The 15363-nt window shown below is 40.7% G+C and overlaps 1 protein-coding gene across 2 annotated transcripts in view; it reads right to left on the bottom strand.

Moving 5' to 3' along the window:
• The window catches only part of LOC127953406 (ethanolamine-phosphate cytidylyltransferase-like), a 28149-nt gene extending 13205 nt beyond the window's left edge, over positions 1 to 14944 (bottom strand). Inside the window, exons 1-2 of one of the 2 annotated variants that reach the window (XM_052552648.1) lie at positions 14669 to 14944; positions 11308 to 11424 (exon numbers count right to left, since the gene is read on the bottom strand). Coding sequence is in view for 1 of the 2 variants with exons in the window: in XM_052552647.1 (XP_052408607.1) it covers positions 14669 to 14766 (98 nt within the window). In the remaining variant the exon portion in view is untranslated. The remainder of the gene's footprint in view (positions 1 to 11307; positions 11425 to 14668) is intronic. The other variant, XM_052552647.1, reaches the window with a different exon arrangement.
• Between the last annotated feature and the right edge of the window lie 419 nt (positions 14945 to 15363).

Below are 15363 nucleotides of genomic sequence, written 5' to 3'. Positions count from 1 at the left end.
ACGGTTCTGGCTTTAGAGACAGACGAGTGCGAGCATTGTGAACTGCCCTCAGTGAAGATGCTTCGCTCTCGTCTGAACTATTTCCAGACCGCACCCACCTTTTCATTGAGGGGCTCTCATGGGAATCTGCGTGACGAGTGAGCAACGGGCTCGCAGGGGTTTTCGGAGATGCCTCAGGTTGAAGAGACGCTCACGAGCTATCTTTCGCCCGAATCTGCATCCTCGATTAAGAAACCTACTCTCCCCACTAAACCTTGTAGAATAGCATCATCGCTAGTGGGTAAAGCTTACCAAGCTGCAGGTCAGGCTGGCGCTGCACTGCACACTATGGCATTGTTACAGGCATACCAGGCTGACCTGTTGAAGGACTTTAGTGTGGGTAGTACAATCTACAAGGAAGCGTTCGCTTAGCTTCGTCAAGCCACAGATTTGTCTCTCCGTGGAACCAAGCAGACGGCTCGTGCCATCCGCCATTCTATGTCAACTTTAGTCAGCACGGAGAGGCACCTGTGGCTTAATTTGACGGGCATTAAGGAGAAAGAACGTTTGTTTCTTTTAGACATTCCTATCTCTCCATCTGGCCTGTTTGGCGATTCGATTAATATGTTTGTCAACAGGTTTAAGGAAGCAAAGAAACATGAAGCGTTCGTTCAGTTACTTCCTCGCCGCACTCAAGGGGAGGGGCCATCAGCCACTCAGCCTCGCCCCAGTCCTTCAAAAACCAGGGAGTTTAAAAAGCAGAGCGTGGCTGACTGTGCTCCCCCTCGTAGGGATTGGGGACAGGTTCGCCGTGCTCAGCAACCTCCCAAGCCAGAGATCAGGAATATCATTAACAAGAAGAGAAAGTCCTGATGCTCTGACGCTCTGGTGCTCATGCTGGTGGGGGTAGTCCCTCACGGGGTGGGGCGTGCTTGAGAGCCTTTCGCCCCACCCCGTTACCCTCACAAAACCCCTCCATCCCCGCCACTTCTTGTGCTTCGGGGGGGCAGTCGTTTCCATCAAGATACTAGATGTTCCAGTGTTTCCTGCCATCATTCAAGACACGGAACATCTAACATCCCCTCAAAAGGAAGTGTTAAAATTGGTACCACTTTCAGAGTCTGGCAGCGTGGAAACTTCTGCCAGGCATTTCTGCATGGGTATTAAGCACAGTACAGATAGGATACAGTTTATCCTATTATCCTTTAGATCCAATTTATTCGTTATCCTCCACGTTTCAACGGCGTGGTCTCTACTTCCGTGAAACTGGCACTGGCTCCATTACGACTCCAGGGCATTTGCATTTTGAATTACATCGACGATTGGCTGATACTAGCACAATCGCAAGAGATGGCACTACATAACAGAGAAATCGTGTTAGCTCATCTAGTTTCTCTGGGGTTGAGACTCAACACAGAGAAAAGTGTTCTTCATCCGGCCCAAACAACGACTTATCTCGGGATCGTTTGGGATTCGATCACGATGCGGGCACAACTGTCTCCCATTTGAATCGACACCATTCGGCAGACCATGAGCAAGGTTAGGCTAGGCCAAGATCGCACTGTTCGTCAGTATTAAAAGATGTTAGGTTTCATGGCTTCAGCATCCACGGTTATTCCTTTGGGGCTGTTGCACATGAGACCGTTTCAGTTGTGGCTAAAAGCCAGAGAATTTCATCCAAGAGCCAGTCCTCAAAAATGAATAAAAGTGATGCGTCGCGGGCTATGGCTCAGACTCATATCTCTATGGCTCAGAGTCCAGTTACTTGCCTTGGGTCTGACTCTAGGGGCACCATGTCGTCGCAGACGGATGCCTCCCTGATGGGCTGGGGAGTGGTCTTGGATAGCCATCCAGCCTTGAGCTGGATGGCTATCCAAGACCACTCCCCAGCCCATCAGGGAGGCATTCCTCTTGAGGAATGGGAGGGTCATCAGCTAGATTGGCACATCAATTGTCTCGAGCTGATGGCCATATTTCTGGCTCTGAAATATTTCCTCCATCAATTGAGGGGCTGTCATGTCCTAGTAGGGGTGGACAGCACGGCAACAGTTTCTTATATAAATCACCAGGGGGGTCTGCACTCACACAATCTGAACAAAATAGCGAGGCAGATTTTTCTTTGGGCCCAGGACAAGCTCCTGTCACTCGGGGCAGTTTACATTCCCGGGCGTTTGAATGTGGGAGCAGATTTACTGTCCAGACAGACACTACCAACAGGGGAATGGAAACTCCACCCAGAGGTAGTGAAATGGATTTGGAAAGAATTTTACGAAGTAGACCTCTTCACCTCCCATCAGACAGCGCAATGTTCCTCTACTTCTCTCTGAGTCACCCAGCCCCCCTGGGTCTGGATGCGAAGGCGCACAATTGGGCCAAAAGGCGCCTGTATGCGTTTCCTCTGTTTCTCTGCTCCCGGGAGTCCTAGCCAGAGGTCTTGCCTCTTGATGATAGCGCCATGTTTGCCGAACAGAGCCATTTATGCCTCAACGGCTCACCATGGGTGATTCTGGAGAGGAGGGAGCTTCTGTCTCAGGCAGGGGGCACGATATTCCATCCCACGCCCAACCTGTGGAATCTTCATGTTTGGCCCCTGATGGGTACCAACTGAGGAACATAGGGCTTTTGTTGGATGTTATTGATACCATTCTTAGCGCTAGGGCTTCCTCCACCAGACAGAGTTATGCCGGTAAATGGGGTCTTTGAGAGGTGGTGTGTGGTACACAATGTAGATCCAGTCAACTCCCATATTGCTTCAGTTCTGGACTTCATGCAAGAGAAATTATCAACAGGCACATGCCCCGCCACTCTTTAGGTTTATGTGGCTGCTCTTTCGGTTTGCCAATCTTATAGACTATGTCCAGTCTACTCTCTTCAAACTTACATCCACCGCACTATCCAGTGGAGTAAGTCGGAGCAACTGTTCGTCTGCTATGGTGGTGGTAACAGAGGAGCAGCTGCCACCAGGCAGACCATGTCTCATTGGGTCAGGGATGCTATTGCTTTAGTTTATGAGGCATGTGGTCAAGCTTCACCTATAGGTCTTAGAGCTCACTCCACTAGATCGACTCCTCTAGTGCTTTAGCAAGGGGTGCCCCCTTACAACAGGTTTGTGATGCGGCAGGTTGGTCCTCTCCGCACACATTCATAAGATTTTATAGTTTGGATGTTCATGCTACTCCGGGCTCTCATGTCAACATCACAAGCTAATGTCTGAGGCCTTCTTGTGGTTTGGTAGCACACCTGCACAACCTTAGGTCCAGACTGTAGCTTTCGAAAGGGAATATTTCCGGTTACTTAACTGTAACATTGTTCCCTGAGAAAGTGGAACGAGATTCTGCACTGCATTGCCGTACTCAAGATGTCCCTGGACTGCTCTTCAGACAAAATATCCTGTTGATGCACCTGTGGCTTATCTATTTATAGCCCCGTGTTGCGGGTGCGCTCTGATGATGTCATCAACCGAGGCTATATTACCTCCGGGTCAATTCTATCGACGTGTTACATACATTATTCATAGCTGGTCACAAATAAGACGTTTCCCAATGCGCTGAGCAGCGCAGCATCTTGTTCCGCTTTCTCAGGGAACAAGGTTACAGTTAAGTAACCGGAAACGTTCTTTTTCACAGTAAGACCAGAATAGAGACCACTGTCCATTTGTCTATGTCAATTCCATAACTATACTTCTTCCATACAAACTTCTTTTGTGCTTGTTTTTATTTTTGAGTATTTTCAAATTTTGATCAAGGGTGATTTTCATTGCTGAAATACATAATTTAAAAAAACATTACAACACTTTAAATATGAGAAATTTTCCACTTATTTATCATAATCTAAATTCAAAGTGAGGTACAGTACGACCCGAACACGTTAGACAGGTTCCTTGAGATTAATATATGATGAATAAATCAATCCTTTTTTTTTATAGTTACTGAAACATTGTTTCATACTCGCTGTTAATATAATTTTACATGTAATAGTAATATATTAATAAAATGAGATAACAATTCAGATTGTTATGCTCACCATTTATATTAATGTGCTTCCCTCTAAGAAACTTTCCATACCATGCAGAGTGACATTGAATGGACTTTTCATTTTTTTTACTTATTTATACTCTGTCCTTCCCTTAAAATTTACTAATAGCTCTGGTTTGGCACTATTTTTAATCTTTGATGTAATTTAGGTATAGGTTGTCCCATAGTGAAAAAAGTATACACTAAAATATATTTTAAATACATTTATTTTGTGCTAAGTATACTACAAATATATGTACATATTTATGTAATTAATAAAAATACCCTGCAACTGTGCTTTTGGTAGTTAACTGGTGTACTTAAGGTCTTAAACAACTCATTTTGTACTTAATGCATTTTAATTGTGCGGAAGTACAACTCAAGATATACTTAAGTATATTTGATTGTGCTAAAGTGGATTTATTCCAAGTATACTTCAGGTACACTTTAAATATTTTGCATTTAAAGATTATTCAAGGATAATACAATCCTCATTAATAGTAACATTAAAACACATTTTAGGCTTAATATTTAGAAATGTGCATTGTGTACAAGTAATACTACAAATAAAGTTGATCATTTTCATATTAGTAAGTCTCAAGCGATATGTAAGTAAATATATTAAATTTTTGAATTATATATGTTTTATATATTGATATGATGAAGCCGACAACTACCCAATGGCTTGACTCTGCTGTATCTTAAGTAGACAGGATTACAGCAACACTAGCCATGAGCATAAAATATTTATTACTGAAACCAGTTAGTACTTTGCAGGCACCCAAACAGCAACTGAGATGGGAGAATGATATCACATGCAGAAGACAATGGTGTTTGAAAGCCCTAGAAATTTGATAACCCTGTGCATATATGGGGTAAATGTGACAAAGCATGTTCTGTTATATTTCACACCAAAATCAAGGGAAATAATGTAATATAATCTAATATATATATATTTGCTTTTCCTGTAATAGAAACAGTATTCCATCATTTATATATCATGACATTATTTGTTGTGCTGCCTGGAATGTACGGTGATGTAGATTAAAGTAATATATTTCTGAATTTTTTGTACAACATATCTTTATTGAGTTTTTACAACAACAACAACAAAAACACCATTCCCCATAACATACCCCAGGCATTCAATAATTTCACACATCTAAAACTTCTTCAGTATCTTCATTTTTATCAAAGTCTAAAAACTGAGAGCAACTGGTATGTCTCCAGTACAGGACAATAGAACGTCTTGCTTGTAATAGACACAAATCCATCAGCTTTCTTTCTTTAGTGGACAAAGAGCAGTTGTCTTCATACATACAGTACTCAATAAACACATTACAGGACATAGAGGAAATGGAGAGGAAGTAAATTGAGAAACATATCGAGTTACCCTAACCCAAAACTTCTGCACCTCCTCACATTCCCACAATATTTCAGTATTTTGCAGTATTATAGTAACGAGAATCACATGCTAATACACATGAAAGATTTAGTGACTGATTGACTCACTTTGACCCCAAAGAACTAGTTAATTATAGACCAATCTCAAATCTTCCTTTTCTGTCCAAGATACAAGAAAAGGTTGTATCCTCACAATTATATTCCTTTGTAGAGAAAAATTGTATATGTGAGGATTTCCAGTCAGGATTTAGACCATATCAAATTACTGAGACTGCTCTCCTTAGAGTTACAAATGACCTGCTCTTATCATCTGATCGTGGTTGTATCTCTCTATTAGTTTTATTGGATCTTAGTGCTGCGTTTGACACAACTGACCACAACATTCTTTTGCATAGACTTGAACACTTTGTTGGCATTAATGGAAGTGCATTAGCATGGTTTAAATTGTACTTATATGACCGCCATCAGTTCGTAGCAGTGAATGAAGATGTATCATATCGATCACAAGTATGCAGTATGGAGTACCTCAAGGTTCAGTACTAGGGCCGCTACTCTTCACACTTTATATGTTACCTTTGGGAGATTTCATCAGGAAACATGGTGTTAGTTTTCACTGTTATGCTGATGATACTCAGCTCTATATTTCTTCACGGCCTGGTGAAACACACCATTTTGAAAAAAATATGGAATGCATAGTCGATATAAAAAACTAGATGACCAGTAATTTCCTACTGCGAAATTCTGAAAAAACAGAGGTGTTAATTATAGGACCTAAAAACTCTGCATGTAATAACCTAGAACACTGTCTAAGACTTGATGGCTGCTATGTCAATTCTTCGTCATCAGTTAGGAGCCTAGGTGTGCTATTTGAACGCAATCTTTCCTTAGAAAGACACGTTTCTAGCATTTGTAAAACTGCATTGCCTATGCTCTCAATGTCAAATGCAGGAATGTGTCATACTGTCTAGTCTCTGTTTCCCTGGGTGTCCACTAGTGGGCTTCCCCTTAGGCACTTCACCGTAGGCACTAGTATTCCACTAGTCTTGTCCTTTCATCACAGTAATTGCACTACTGCTAATTGCACCAGATGCCTTCACTTAATTGTCATTAGCCTCCCTATATTTACCAGTCTTTTCTTGTTGTCTAGATTGAGTCCTTACCCTTCGTGATCCCAGTCTTCTCGTCCTCCGAGATTCCTCATCTTCCTATTCCCTTCCTGTCCCTTTCCTGTTTATTTTATTTTGGATTGTTCTATGGTTTTGACCCTGGCTTGTTTGACTTCGTTTTTGGATTATCCCATTAAAATCATACCTGCAATTGGATCTCTCCCTCTCCTGTGTCTTACTGGGTCGCGAACTGGCCCCCCAACTGAGTCTGGTTTCTCCCAAGGTTTTTCCTCCATTCTGTCACCGATGGAGTTTCGGTTCCTTGCCGCTGTCGCCTCTGGGTTGCTTAGTTGGGGACACTTCATCTACAGCGATATCATTGACTTGATTGCAAATAAATGCACGGACACTATTTATACTGAACAGAGATGACATCACTGAATTCAATGATGAACTGCCTTTAACTATCATTTTGCATTATTGACACACTGTTTTCCTAATGAATGTTGTTCAGTTGCTTTGACGCAATGTATTTTGTTTAAAGCGCTATATAAATAAAGGTGACTTGACTCACTGTCAGCTGATCAGACCTGCTTACCAATCATTGGTATGTGGTTGCTGCAAGGGTCATTTATTATTCTAGGTCACTCAAACCGTGTTAAATCACTTGGTTCTCTGTATGGCTGCATTAACACAGCTGTCATGAGACACACAAAACTGCCCTTCATTTGACTTTAATCACAAAACATCCTTTTTTATTTTCTTCATAAATGCTTTCACTGTCTGTCACGAAGTGTAATCCACACTCTTTATGCTGACTAAGTGCTTACCATTGCTCAACATGGACTTAATGCATTCTTGTTGTGCTGCAAACATCACGTTCTCCTGCCCTATGCCCTGGTCAGAACATGTCAGGGAGTTATTACATGACATTTTATTGTGAATGAACTTTAGCATTCTGACAATTCAGATTTAGTGATGCACTTACACTTTCACCTAGAAACTTCACAACAATATTCACCTAGATTTTCAATTGAGGTAAAATGGTTATTATAAACATTTACATTCATTTGGCCAGTAGTGATCTGGTTACTGAAATATAAATAATACATTTTCAGAAGTAACTGGTAAATCTCTGTAACATTGATTAATTGTACAATTCGTTTTTTTAGAAGACAATGATGTAATACATTTTTTTGTATTACTCTAAAACAATAAAACAGTAAGGGCCAGGTTTCCTAACAGCTTGTGCAAACATAACCCCCCTTTTGCTTATAAATAACTACTGCCTAAATTTTCAAGCAGTGAAAATTTAGCAAAAGTTATTTTTTTGCAGCTTTGTATTCTAAATTTGCAGGAGTTTTATTTAGAGACACAAAATATATGGGAGAACCATTTTTAAATTGCAACACTATTTCCTAAGGTTTGCAGTAGACAATTTAGTGGTATTTGCAACATGATTTAACACCCAAAAAAGCATGACACAAGAGAGATGTGAAGTAAAAGAAAAATATATTTCTCCACTCATGTTTATTTATTTGGAGTGGTAATACAACATTAGTAGGCCATCAGACTGCCATCTTTGTGTTGACCTTTCTTCATCTCTGATTTCTCTTCTAACCTAGTTTCTAGTTTGGACAGTCTCATTATTAGCAACTCTGGTTTGCCACTGACTTTGGTCCAAATTTGCACTTCAGGGTTTTAACTGCATCACTCTTTCTGACCCAAGTTTTTGCATTCTTCTTCTGAATTGGCTCGGTTGCTGTCTGGACTGCTTCCCTGGACTAGGACCTTTGCCTGGCTTTTAAGTCCCCTTTGATTTTTCCTTGCTGTTGGACTTCTGCTCAGAACTCAGTCTTTTCAGTTAATATTTGTCAGTAAAGCCTTGGTTCAGCATGTATCTGCTCTTGGGTCCTCCCCCCACCCCACCCCTGAAATCCTGGCATTGGTATGCAGGTGGGTAAGTGGCTGCTTTCTGGACCAAGCCAATAAACCAAACTTCATTGTGGTCTTTGTGATATTGTGGTCTCTGAATATGATTTGTGTTCTTACTTTAATGTAACACTTTGTGTTTCTCCCTTTTTATTGTCAATCAAGAATATATTCTAAGTCCAATCACTTATAAAATTCTGTCAGAGTGCCAATATTGCCAACACCCAAGCTTAAAGCAAGCTTAAAACAACAAGCATGTTGCCAATAACATCCCAAAAAAGTTTAAAGAAGCATGTTACCGGTAGTAACCAAAAAAACCTAAACAATGAACATGTTGCTTATACCCATATAATTAGTATTGCTGGGTCTAATATTAGTAATATTAGTCTACATAGAAAATTCCCATAGTACCATAATATCCCAAGGGCACAATTATTACATACTATGATAGGTGTAGTATTCCTATAGGAAGACATGGATCAGCTGAGCCACAGCTGGTGCAAGCTTGAGCATGACCTGTCAGAACTAACTCTATGCTTGACATATAATTCTCCTCAGCATGATTCTGTAGATGCCTCCTGAAGATGCCAAAGACTCTAAAGCCCATCTGGGAATCATTTGCCAAAATGCACCACTGAAAAGCCTTGACCTAGAATGAGTACCGTCTAACAGGAAGACCTTCTTTTTCTCTGGGAGACTGTACACCATGTAACACAAAGAAGAAACAGAACAGGGACTATATATACACATGGATAACAAGGGATCTTGATGATGAACAAGTGAACATAAGTAACTAAAGAGACGAATAAGGACACATTAAGATTAAAATGAAAGAGTAAGCATGAATTAAGACACAAAAACAGAAATAAACAAGACATAATCCTGTCATTACACCTGTTCTCCCACAAGGCACATCTTCACACCATTAACAACAATCCAACTGTGGTGGTGGGAGGGGGCTTTGGAGATAGACAGACATGAGACATCAGACGAAGACATAAGGTAGATGAAAGACCAGGAACAGGAGGAGCCAGGAAAAGGGAACACTATGTCGATTTGTGCTACCCTGTCAGATATTGTTACCTCCAATTAAATCAGTAGATTTCGTAGAATTCAAAAAAAAAAAAAAAAAACATGCTACCTGTCAAATTATAGTGTATTAACATCTACACCTACTCTAACCCTAAACCTACCCTTACAGTAATCCAAAAACAGTAATTATGTGTTATTCACGGTTTTTGCTGGAAGGGATACAGCTACAACAGGAAACCAACAATAAATACATTTTTGAATGAATGAATGAATGAATGAATGATGCATTTATATAGTGCTTTATTGTGTATAGCTGTACACTCAACGCGTTTTACAATCATACGGAGGTCTCTCCTCAACCACCACCAGTGTGCCTGGATAATGCGATTGCATCCACAGTACAATGACACCAGTGTGTTCACCACACACTAGCTACAGGTTGCAGCTGGAGGGTGACAAAGGTCCAAGGTGTAGTCAGAGGGGTGAGGGAATGCAGTGGAGCCTGAGTGATAGAAAGACCATAGCAGAGTAGACAGAGTACAGAGCCAAGTTGGAGCCGATAGGCCGAGGTGAAGGAACAACAGTGGGAGCTGGTTCCAGAAGAGCTCTCTCAGGGTCTAATCATCCAAGTGTGCCTCACTGTAAAGTTGTAGATAGCCCTCCACATATTCCTCCAGTAACCGGCCGTTCTGGAGAAAGCAATCTTCTTCATCAATTTTGGATAGTCATTCTGTCACATATATTGTGGATTCAAGGAGATGCTCGATGAAAAATGATAAGCAGGTGAAGGAATAAACTAAGGAGGATTGTACAGACACTAAGACAAAAATTAAATTTGCATTTACATTTATTCATTTAGCAGATGCTTTTATCCAAAGTGATTTAAAAATGAGGACAATAGAAGCAATAAAAACTAACAAAAGAACAACATGTAAATGCAAATGACAAGTCTTGGTTAGCTTAATGCAGTACATGTAGCAAGGTATTAGTGACTAAAAAAGTCAGTGAAAGTGATTTTGTGCCTCTTTGAGATGGACAGAACGCAAGCTTCTAGAGGGCACGTAACTGTGAAGTAATGAAAGGTAAAAGGTTACAGAGCCAGTGGTGGTTTTGTAGTAAACCATTAATACCTTGAATATTTTGTGAGCAGCTACTGGCAGCCAGTGCAAATAGATAAACAAAGGTGTGACATGCATTCTTTTCAGCTCTTTAATTAATAAAGATTAATCTTGCAGCAGCATTTTTGAATTGTAGAGGTTTGATAGAATTGTCTGGAAGACCTGCCAAGAGAGCATTGCAATAGTCTAGCCTTGATAGAACAAGAGCTTGAACAAGGAGTTGTGTCGCATGTTCTGAAAGAAAGGGCCTGATCTTCCTAATGTTGTATAAAGTGAAGCTGCAGGAAGTTTTAGCAATGTGGTCTGAGAAATTCATCTTATCATCAATCAAAACTCCAAGGTTTATAGCTCTTTTTGAAGGAGTTATGGTTGATGAGCCATACTGAATTGTAACATTTTTATAAAGGGATGTGTTTGTGACAAGCAGTTCTGTCTTAGCCAGGTTGAGTTAAAGATGATGAACTGTCACCCAACATGAAATGTCTGTTAGACATGCTGAGATGCGAGCAGCTACAATAGGATTACAAGGATGGAATGAGAGGTAGAGTTTAGTGTCATCAGCATTGCAATGATATAAAAGCCATGTTTCTGAATGACAGAACATATGTGATGCCATTTAGACTGAGAAGAGAAGTGGTCTAAGAACTGAGCCCTGAGGCATCCCAGTAGCTAGATGTTGTGACTTGAAAACCTCACCTTTCCAAGATACCTTGAAGGACCTACCTGGGAGGTAAGACTCAAGCGACTGTGCAGTTTTAGGGCTTCAACAACTGAGAGCAAGGCAGTCTCGGTAGAATGTCCACTTCTGAAACCAGATTGTTTGCTGTCCAGGAGGTTGTTCTGTGTGAGAAAGGCAGAGACTTGTTTGAACACACCTAGCTCAAGAGTTTTTGCAATGAAAGGAAGAAGGGAAACTGGAGGAAAAACACCAGTGTGAAGGGATGTGCTAACGATGTGAGTGATTGCAGGTACAATGGCAGGATAAATTACTTGAAGGAGATTAGATGGAATAGGATCAAGCTGGATATTGTCAGGAATCGTATATTCCGATCCAGAGCATGCCAAACATGCTCAATCGGTGACATATCTGGTAAGTATGCTGGCCATGCAAGAACTGGGATGTTTTCAGATTCCAGGAATTTTGTAGAGATCCTAGCAAGATTGGGTCATGCATTATCATGCTGCAACAGGTGATGGTCGTGACAGAATGGCAAAGGGCCTCAGGATCTCGTCTCCGTGCACATGTGTTCATTTTCCATAATATAAGCCTGCCCATACTATAACCCCACAGCGACCAAGGGTCACTCGATCAACAATGTTGACATCAGAAAGCAGATGGGCTTCCCTGAGATGGTTTCTGACAGTTTGCGCAAAAATTCTGTGGTTATGCAAACCGATTAGTGCAGCAGCTGTCTGGGTTGCTGGTCTCAGACGATCTTGGAGGTGAAGATGCTGGATGTGGAGGTCCTGGGCTGGTGTGGTTAAATGTGGTATGCGGTTGTGAGGCCAGTTGGATGTACTGCCAAATTCTCAACAGCTCTAGTGGATATTCCTGCAGTCATCATGCCAATTGCGCACTCGCTCAAAACTTGCAACATCTGTGGCATTGTGCTGTGTAATAAAACTGCACATTTTAGAGTAGCCTTTTTTGTGGCCAGCCTAAGGCACACCTGTGCAATAATCATGCTGTCTAATTAGCGTCTTGATATGCCACAACTCTGAGGTGGATGGTTTATCTCGGCAAAGTGCTCACTGAAGGGCTCACTAACAAAGATTTAGACACATATGTGAACAATATTTGAGAGAAATATGTCTTTTGTGTACATAGAAAAAGTCTTAGATCTTTGAGTTCAGCTCATGAAAAATGGGGGCAAAAACGAAAGTTTTGCATTTATATTATATTTTGTTCAGTGTACAGCAGGATTTTGTGATTTGCTCTTTCTGCAGCTCTGAGCTTACAATGCTTATGGAGATCATTAGATAGCCAAGGGGCAGAAGAGGTGGAACAGGCTGACCTGGAAGACAATCGGCAGACAGTGTCTAAACAAAACAAGAGTGGAGCAGAAAGTATCAGTAGCACTGTTAGCATCAAGAGATGATAAATATTCAGAGGAAGGAAGCCAAGATGAAACCCTAACAGATAGCCAGGAGGGTGAAAGCGAGCATAGGTTACTATGTAAAGTGACATGTGGAAGGGTATATGCTGTTTCGGGAACGATGTAGAGGTTTAAGGGTGAAAATGAAAAGAGTTCAAATGAAAGAGTAATAATGAAAAAGAAGACATACAAACAAAACTGCAACAAACCAAGACATAATCATGACAGCAATACTGATTCCATATTATTCCTGTATATTCAAAGATAGTGTATGTATCAAATGTTTTAAATGATAATTTCATGTTTTTACAATTTAACAATTCTTCAGTTTACAATTCAATGTTATATTGAACATATGTTAAGTATTGGAGGGAATGCATCTTGAAATCATCTATTGACCAAATTAAAATAAATGTGAAAAAAAAAAATCACACCCAGAGCAGTTTGTGTTCACGACACACATTCATAGCAAACCATATCAATATCTGAAAGTGAACTATACTCAGACCACCTCCCAACCACTTTAAAGCAAACTTCGGCCACATACACACCAAAAATCTAGCGAACCGTGCTCAGCCCCCTGAAAAGGACCAAGTGTGAAAAACACAAACAGGTCACAGTCCAGAGAGAAAAATGCTCACTCTCCAAAGCCTCAAGCTCAACATTGGATCTCCAGGACCCTGACACGTGTGGTGCCTCAGCAACCACAGACCCCGGCGGCTAGGGACAGATGATCTTCCTTCTTTTTTTCTAAAAGAAGGTAAGTTTCAAGTGATGCACTTTCAATTTAAACTTACCATATTGTGTGCAGTTTAATGAGCCATTTAGTGCAGCTTGAGCATAACCAAAGCCCAAATACTCAATGCATTTACTATGAGTGTCATCAGCCAATGAATCAACTGCTGTGATTCTATACATGCATCAGACAATTGTCACACCTGGAGGGGGCTCCCACAGCATTAGTTACTGACCCAGCATCAAGTGAACCAATGAAAGAAACACAGTAGCGAAGCTAGTGTAGCATCTTGATCTGAGGCACTGGCTGACTGTGACATTCTTTTGTTACGCAATAGAGGGTTTTTTGTGAAGAACGGGAACGTTTGGGCTGGCGGGGTCGAGGGCAATCACTGAGCACACTGTTGACACTGCCTCTCTTTGGTAGTTCAATCCACTGTCTAATATTCTGGCATCCCAAACATTCTGCAACATTTGAAAAAAACAACATCACACAGGCGGACAGAAATGGCTGGAATTCTGAAAGAGAAAGGCTCTATAATCCTGTTCATCATGCACATGAATCACCAAACATTTTTTTTCAGTCAAATGAACTCACAAACTCTGATACTTAATCAGACAAAGCCTGCTTTTAGAGAGAAATGTCTATTGACTCATATCGCAACGCTGATAAATCATACTCATAAAGTAGATAAAATGACAAGCTTGTTAGCACTCCATACTTTTTTTTTAAAACATTAAGTCATCCCTGCTTAGTGAATCACATTCTAGAGTGAAATAACAGACAGGATTCTGAAGGTGGACAGAGTTTTTTTTTTTTTTCTTCAGTGTGCAGCTTTTAGTTACATTAGAATTTGTGAACTCTGTATGTGTTGTATTTTTAAAAAATGTAAGCACAGCAAATAATATAAGCATAATAATTATTATTGTTTTTGTGTTATTTACCACAAATATAAAATGTAGACATGCTATTTATATTCATATAATACAATATAGCCTAGTATGATTAAATATTCATAATTGTTATTTTTAGTAACAGTGGTAGTAATATTAATGGAAGCCATCAAAACTGCTTGAGCATTCGATGATATAAAGACTTTACATTAGATGTGGTGCATTGCTGTGGCTGTCAAGTCTATAGCCCGTCATATTATCTCATTTAAATGTAAGCAGAACTGTAGTCGTTGGATATTTTTATTTTTGTTTTATTTTTTATGCCAATGCAGTGAAAATGCTTTCCAGAGTGCACTCACCATCCATCGCACCAGACGCGGACAGTACGCCTCCTCTTTTCCGGACTGCAGTCTGCGGAGGCCGGAGCGCTGCTCACATGATGCCCGTTCTTCATCATTTTATACAGCCCTATTTACAAGCACTTTCAGCACAAACAGCAAAGTCAAATCTCTGATATTAACTGGTTTTCAGTAAGTGTTACAGGACTGGGAAACCTTTGTCCTTTTCCAGGATAGCCGGCTTCTGCATTAAATGAAGGTGACGTTTAGTGTGGGACAACGCCTCCTCTGCCGGCCAGCAAAATTACGAATCATACTACTGTGAAGGCTTACTCATGAATATTAGTGATGTAAGATTACGTTTGGTCCGTGGGATTAATTCATTTGCTGAACGGGTAACGGGTGTTAGGCAATGAACGAATCATACAAGTCATGGCGTGGCTCATGAATATTAGTTCGCGTGCTTTACGCTTCACGAAGGTTTTCAAACAACGTTAGCATAATGTTTTTGGGAAACGCAGCCCAGGTTAACCTCCATAGCCCGCCCCTTTGCAATAGTAAGATCTGTAAATTCGTTTCCCGGGAAGTGGCGTCACATGGTACGGAATCGTACGATGTGCGGTGACAGGCAGCAGACATTACTGTTACATAATCACAACTTTGTCATGTGACAAGTATGCATAAATGTTATATTAAGTGGTATATATAAATAAATG

Source organism: Carassius gibelio, chromosome B3 (assembly GCF_023724105.1).
Source record: "Carassius gibelio isolate Cgi1373 ecotype wild population from Czech Republic chromosome B3, carGib1.2-hapl.c, whole genome shotgun sequence".
Classification (NCBI taxonomy): domain Eukaryota; kingdom Metazoa; phylum Chordata; class Actinopteri; order Cypriniformes; family Cyprinidae; genus Carassius; species Carassius gibelio.
Note: the sequence above shows the minus strand (reverse complement) of the source record. Positions and strands in the feature narration are given on the sequence as shown.